A 7,644-nucleotide genomic window follows, 5' to 3' on the forward strand; every position below is an offset into this window, starting at 1 on the left:
TGCAGTATTTATTACTCTAGTACCTGTCTCTCTCTCTCGGTGCAGTACTTATTACTATAGTACTTGTCTCTCTCTCTCGGTGCAGTATTTATTACTCTAGTACCTGTCACTCTCTTGGCACAATTTTTATATTATATAGTACCTGTCTCTCTTTCTCGGTGCAGTATTTATTACTCTAGTACCTGTCTCTCTCAGTGCAGTATTTATTATCTAGTACCTGTCTCTCTCTCTCTGGATGTGGTTGAGCTCTCGCTCCACCCAGTTTCACCCTTTGCTCCGGAAGTGCTGTCGGCTCGAGCTGCTGCCACTGCCTGTTCCGAGTCGAAGATGTCTGAAGTGGGGAAGCAGGAGATCAACTCCATCTTCAAGCGTCTGCGATCCATCCCCACCAACAAGGTGAGTGTCCGACAGCGATCGCCTTGCCCGGCGGCTGTGTGAGGTGTTGTTGACGGGAAGTTGAGGTTGGGCTGTGTCCCGGGGTGGGGGTCGGGTAGTGGGTGTAGATGGTCTCCGTGCGCTGTCTGTGCCGCCTCGGACCTGCTCTGGAGTGACACGTCGCACACAGTGAGGCTGGTCCGGAGCCCGAGGCCTGGGGCCTGACGCCTGACCGGGGCTGCCTCTTGCTCTCGGATTGTGGCACTCGGTGCAGTTAATTGAAACGAGAAGCAATCGCTTGACCACTGGCTACTTTGACAGAGGATTATATCCAATATGTGAAAAAGTGGGTCAGTTTGGCGTCGTCTCTGCTGTGACAGCTGTTGTGAATTATGGACGTATGGGGTTGGCGGGGAGGTGGGCTGGTGGATGAATGTTGTTGAATTGAAGGAAAACCTTGTTCGATTTATCGTAATAAACAGAACTGAACAATGCGGGATCTCTGTTTTTGCTCTGGCATTCAACGTGTGTAAACATTGTGACTAGGTGGAATTCTTGTTTTAGTTATTTTGTGGTTAAGAAGGAAGTTTGATACCGGTCACATCCGGTATTTTAGTTTAACTTTAGAGACGTCGCAACAGTGCCTTTTGCTATGTTGAAATTCATCCTTTTATAATTCACTTAATGCTATATGTATCAGCTGCTTTGTAATTTCTATGTGGATATGTTGCTAGATATCGGCTGTATTTTTTAATTGAAATGCTGTATTTAATGGTGATCTTAAAGTAGTTTGTTTCTTGCAATAATAAGCCCTATAGAGAATAGGAAATGCTGTAAAATCTGAAAATTTAAGTGTTTGGCTTTCTTTTTTGTTTGTAGTAATAGTCTTTAGTGGATACTTGGTCATCGGTATCTCTAAACGTTTGGATATAACTAGAGTAGATTGAAAAAGTGCCTTTTCAGTATTAAAATAAAAACTCTACAAAGTTCAAAGAGACCTAATTATCTATTCTGTTTCAGCCCCTGCATAGGGAAGGGAATAGGCAGTCATGGCTCATTACCCAATTCACTGTTTTCTGATGGAATGTGTTGACATTCTGTGTAGGTTATGTTTGACTGCATATTAAATATCTGCAAACACTGTCTAAACCTGAACAAACACAATTAATAGCTTACTCGAACAGGATAGTGTAGGCATTTAACCATATGCCATTGAACTAGTATCCTCGTTAGAGAAGAAATGGCTGGACTGGGATTTGGGGTGAAGTGAAGTAGTATTTATGTCTGTGAATGCAAGATTGATGTAAACATGCACTTGTATCAACTAGGATGTTTCAATATATTTCATTGAACATTCTTAATTTAGCCTGATAATCTAATTCCAACTTGCAAGTGTAAATCACAGATTCACTACATTACAGTTTAGGTCAGATGAGTGTTACTTGACCATTAACCAGTGGAAGTTGCTAATATGGTTTCGAGACTTGTATTACATAGGGGAAGAGAGTCACAGCTGAATACGTTTGGCTAGATCCGAATATGCCTGAGCTGGGTACCTTTCTTAATTACTGAAGAGAATAAGACTTTAAGGAATATTTGTTGAACAAAAAGAATTCTTAGCTGTTTTAATTTTTTTGAAAATGTGATCAGTTAGTTTTTGAGGGCAGTCCCTGGACTTGAAACCAGGAGGAGCTTTAAAGCGAGATCTTTTCTTCTTCAAATTAGGTTTTTGGGAAGTGGGTGTGAAATGCTGCTTCTGTGCAGAAAACACTGAGATCTTTCTCATGCTGAATGTTAAAAGTACGATTTAAAGGTATAACTAAATAATTAACCTGTAACCGTTGCGCATGCAGAAAGATAATGTTACATTACTGCATTTTATTCAGCAAGTTGTGAACATTAAGCAAATTTTCCTGGTATATTTGATGCCATCAATCAGGCTTGGAGGAAATACAGGTTTTATTTTGAATCTTGGTGTAATCTCTTCACAATACTACCGTACACTTTTAGTATTTTCTAATTTACAGTTTTCAATATCCACAGTATTTTGCTTTAGTATTACAGTGCTGTTGTAGTTACCAAACAGAAGTACTTCCTTGAGGAAGGAAGGGAGAGTTGGCACAAGAGTAATTAAGCTATAACCACAGGCTTGGAACAGGACTGTCAAAATGCTGAGCTTTAGATGGCATATGGCTTGGATGTGGGGGAGGGGGGAAAAGCATTTTTTTTTCAGGAAAAACAACTTTGAGTACAGATTGAAAAGATTCAAGTGAGAAAAACGGTAAAATACAGTGAAAGGCTTTTCCACTGTTGCCACAATATGACGCCATTTTGAATAGTTCGAAGGATAGGAAAAAAAGGGAAGATATAGCTTAAGGAGAGTCCATCAGTCCTGAGCCAACATCATTGACAACACTTGCGTTTGGCAGATCCACAATGCCCTTGGGGAGAGAACTGATTTTATTTATATATTTTTAATATTATTTATTTGCTGTTTGGGTTTTTAAGCTTTGAGTTAGTAACCTGTGAAATTTTTATCTGAAGTTAATAATTAGCTTAAGTATTTCTAGCCATGGTGGTCTCTTTTTTTTAAAACAGTTTTGAGGCCTAGCTTTAGTGAATGGGATTTTGTGCACCACCAAAGGACTTTTTCTGTTTATCTTGATTGTTTTGTGAACCAGAAAAGTAAATAATGGGGTGTCAAGCTTTGTTAGAGCCTTCTGAAACTGGCTTTTTTGAACTTAAGGGAAATACCCATAGCCTAGAAAGGGAGTATTTTGGTCTCACTTGCCCTTGAGTTTTATGCAGTCATTTGGAGTCTTTGGTTAAAGGTGGCTGTGTTGAACTGTCCTTCTGAAAAGGAAAGGATGCATAGTGAAATAACCTTAGAGTGAAGTTTAGAACTCTTAAAAGTTTTAGTCCCAGACCAGAAATATTTGAGTAAAATCCTGAAGAAGTTATTTAAAACTAAGTACATTTATGCTTAGAAGTATACAAGTTTCAGGAGGAAGCTATCTGCAGTTCCACTCTAAAGACTGAAGTCACAAGAGGCTTAAACCTACGAAGGTGTTAAATGCAGAGCCTCTGGTGTAAATGTTGTTTGAGTGGTGTGTTTTGGGTACTTTATAAAAGCCATTTATTTTTTCAATTTATCCAGGAGTGTTTCAGGATTAATGGAATTATACTTTTACTGCGTGTCTGAAAATCTTTTAAATTGTTGAAGTAAACGGTTGATTTAATCTATTTTATCTTAATTGCTTCTTAATGAACTTGTTTTATTATTAAAGCAAAATCTGTGAAATTGTATGCGTATTTTACAGCAAGAGATCACCTGCTTAAAACCAAGACAAATCAAAATATCATCAATGAAGCCAGGTTTTAGCCTGGGATCTGACTTGTTTAGTCATAAATGTCTGCTGGGATCATAACACCACCAAGAGAAATATGACAAAAAAGCAGTTATCAGGGGTTTTGTGCAAAACAGACAGCAACTTATGGTATTGTTACATGTGTGGTAAAGTGCAGGATGTTTTCCTACTCCTCCACAAGTTGTATTACACTGATACCTCATTTGGAAACTCTGCATTGAAGATATACATTGAGATTATGACACTTGTCCACTATTCATGCCAGAAAGAGGGAGTGTTTGTCCATTCACGTGTTTGGTGGTGGCATTCTGTTTGAGGAAATGACGCAGGATGACATTTGAATCCAGATACTAGTGGGGTGGGAAGTGAGGAAAAGGGGAAACCCTATCCTTGTTCTCAGAGCAGCAGAAGTACTCTCTCTTTCTCCCAGCTCTCATTCTGAAAAGAAGATAAAAGCCAAGTCCATCTTTTCAAGTCATCTGTTGCAATGTAATGATTTATTAAGATTACACAATTATGAAAGAAAAGGTAACTCAAAGTTGAACATAAAAGTGGAGCTATTTGGTTCCAAAAGCGTATGTTCTTGTGCTGCCATTAAACTGGTAGAGAGGCATATGGGCTTTAACATAAAATGGCCCCCCAAGTCACTTTCTTATTCAACTTAAACATTTACAAGCTGCATGAATATACACTAATATCATCAGGATGGTCTACTGTATTATGTATCTCAGATGACAAGACAGGAGTTTTAAAAAGTTCACCTTGTGATGAGCATCATTGGTAACACAGTATTTAATGCCCATTCTTACCTAAGGGTATTAAGTGTTATACTCTTTGTTTACTTTATTGCAAATAAAAGTTATAGATGAGCTGCCAATTTGCTGTCACCCATTTCACAGTATTGTAGAATCAAAAATCTACTTCATTAGTAGGATTCTTTCATATTTTATTATGGTGTGAGTAGGTGACTCATTTAAGTGTGCAATTTCAATTCTTTTGCACAGCTGCACAAAGGCAATGGAGTAGCTGATTTGTGTGCTCTTAAGCTGCTGTATGGCCATTTGGCGCAGAAAACCAATTATTAATGTGGGATTGCAGTCACAAGCAAGCAGATGAGGCACAAGTCCCAGGTTCCACCCCCTGAACAACCTGAGTTAATCAGTAAGGTTTTACCACTACTCCTGCAGGTTGCATGGGCATTTTTCTTTTATGGTACTAGCCATATAGTAAGTATCATGACTGGACTTCTAACTTGAGTTGTCTCTCCAAAAGTAAACTAATAATCTAATTCCTTGAAGTACTCTGCATTTGCAGGATTTTGATGCGCCTGAAGAAACTAGGCCAGGCCTTCCTACAGTTTAATAGGTTGGGAGGTGGATGGTGGTGGTCTGCGAACTGCAAGTGGAGTAGTGAGATCCAATTGTTGAGATATTTGTAGCATCAGTAGCCATAGATGAGGTGCTGGAAAACTGGAGGTTGGGTAACATGGTGCCACTATTTAAGAAAGGTGGTAAGGAAAAGCCAGGGATCTATATACCAGTGAGTCTGACTTCATGGTGGGAAAATTGTTGGAGGGAATCCTGAGGGACAGGATTTACATGTATTTGGAAAGGTAAGGACTGATTAGGGATAGTCAACATGGCTTTATCTGTGGGAAATCATGTCTCACGAACGTAACTGAGGTTTTTGAAGTAGTAATGAGGAGCATTGATGAGGGCAGAGCAGCAGACGTGATCTATATGGACTTCAGTAAGGGATTTGACAAGGTTCCTGATGGTAGACTAGTTAGCAAGATTAGGTTACATGGAATACAGGGAGAACGAGCCATTTGGATACAGAATTGGCTCAAAGGTAGAAGGCAGAGGGTGGTGTTGAAGAGTTGTTTTTCAAATGGAGGCTTGTGACCAGCAGTGTGCCACATGGATCAGTGCTGGGTCCACTGTTTTTCGTAATTTATATGAAATGATTTGGATGTGAACATAGGAGGTATGGTTCGTAAGTTTACAGATGACACCAAAATTGGAGGTGTAGTGGACAGCTAAGAAGGTTACCTCATGGTACAATGGAATCTTGATCAAATAGGCCAAATAGTGGCAGATGGAGTTTGTTAGATAAATGTGAGGTGCTGCATTTTTGGAAAGGCAATTCAGGGCAGGACTTATACACTTAATGGTCAGGTCCTGGGGAGTGTTGCTGAACAAAGAGACCTTGGAGTGTAGGTTCATAGTTACTTGAAAGTGGAATCGCAGGTAGACAGGATAGTGAAGAAGGTGTTTGGTATGCTTGCTTTTGTTGCTCATTGTTTTGAGTATAGGAGTTGGGAGGTCATGTTGCAGATGTACAGGACATTGGTTAGGTCACTTTTGGAATACTGCATGCAATTCTCGTCTCCCTGCTATAGGAAGAATGCTGTGAAACTTGAAAGGGTTCAAAGAAGATTGACAAAGATGTTGCCAGGGTTGGAGATTTTGGGCTGTTAGAAGAGTCTGAATAGACTGGGGCTCTTTCCCCTGGAGTGTACGAGGCTGAGGTGTGACCTTATAGAGGTTTATAAAATCATGAGGGTCATGGATAGGGTTAATACACAAGGTCTTTTCCCCAGGATAGGGGAGTTCAAAACTAGAGGGCATAGGTTTAAGATGAGAGGGGAACGATTTAAAAGGATGTAAGGGGCATCTTTTTCATGCAAAGGGTGGTGCGCGTATGGAATGAGCTGCCAGAGGAAGTGGTGGAGGCTGGTACAATTACAACATTTGAAAGGCATCTGGATGGGTATATGAATAGGAAGGGTTGAGAGTGATATGGGCCAAATGGTAGCAAATGGGACCAGATTTATTTAGGAAATCTGGTTCGCGTGGACGAGTTGGACCGAAGGGTCTGTTTCCATGCTGTACATCTATAAGACAGTAAGACCTGCTATGGTATTCAGATAAAGTTACAACTGAGGAACTGCAACAATTTTCAAGGCTCAAAATGATGTCACTCTGGGGCAAAAGTAGGGAATTACATTTAGGAGACACCTAAATTCTGTTACCACATCATAGGCAAAATGCCAGGGTATGATTTCTACATGCGGGAAAAAAAAGCCACACTTTCTACTCTTTGCAATTTGGTTTTGTCACTCAACTATCAGTCCATGCTGGGATATTAATTTTTAGGCATCAGTTGCCCTCTGGTCTTGCTTATTAATAAACTAAATTTACTCAGCCAAGAGGGGACCTGCTGCTTTGATTTTAAGCTAGGCTCTATTCCTTGTATGTGTAATCATTTTATTCAATGAATCTTATTAACTTTATGTTTTTAATCTTTTGGGGTAGTATCAGATTTACACAAAACCAAACTTTCCAACAAAAGTAAAATGATCTTTATTCTCCTTGACCTGTCAGCAGCCTTTAACATGCTTGGACCTATCATCCTTCTGCAACACCTTGCCACCATCATCCAGTTAGATTGCATTCACCAGTTCCAATCTTATCTATCTAATCATAGCCACAAAATCACTAGCAAAGACTTCTTTTCTTGGTTCCACACCGGTAACTCTAGAGCCTTGTGGGGCATTTATCTTTGGCTCCTGATTTTCTCATCAGCACGTTGCCCCCGGCAACATCCAAAAAAACCATCAATTTCCAGATGTACACTGACCGAAAGCTCTGACTCAGCACCACTTCTCTTGATTCTTCCCCTGCTATTTAATTATCAGACCACTCATTGATAACCTGTACAGGACAAAATTTTGTGAATACCCAAGCCATTCATTTTGTTCAGAGATAGTAGGAACTGCAGATGCTGGAGAATCCGAGACAACAAGGTGCAGGGCTGGATGAACACAGCAGGCCAAGCAGCATCATAGGAGCAGAGAGGCTGACGTTTCGGGCCTAGACCCTTTTCTGATGAAGGGTCT

General features: G+C 40.1%; 1 protein-coding gene across 3 annotated transcripts in view; it reads left to right on the plus strand.

The window, feature by feature from the left end:
- The first annotated feature begins 233 nt into the window (after positions 1–233).
- The window catches only part of LOC109923811 (ADP-ribosylation factor GTPase-activating protein 3-like), a 67,899-nt gene continuing 60,488 nt past the window's right edge, over positions 234–7,644 (plus strand). For all 3 annotated transcript variants that reach the window (XM_048607503.1, XM_048607504.1, XM_048607505.1), the window contains exon 1: positions 234–396. In XM_048607503.1, coding sequence (XP_048463460.1) covers positions 328–396 — 69 coding nt within the window. In that variant the 5' untranslated portion in view covers positions 234–327. The remainder of the gene's footprint in view (positions 397–7,644) is intronic.

The sequence above is a fragment of the Rhincodon typus genome, chromosome 18 (genome assembly GCF_021869965.1).
Source record: "Rhincodon typus isolate 14 chromosome 18, sRhiTyp1.1, whole genome shotgun sequence".
In the NCBI taxonomy this organism is placed as follows: domain Eukaryota; kingdom Metazoa; phylum Chordata; class Chondrichthyes; order Orectolobiformes; family Rhincodontidae; genus Rhincodon; species Rhincodon typus.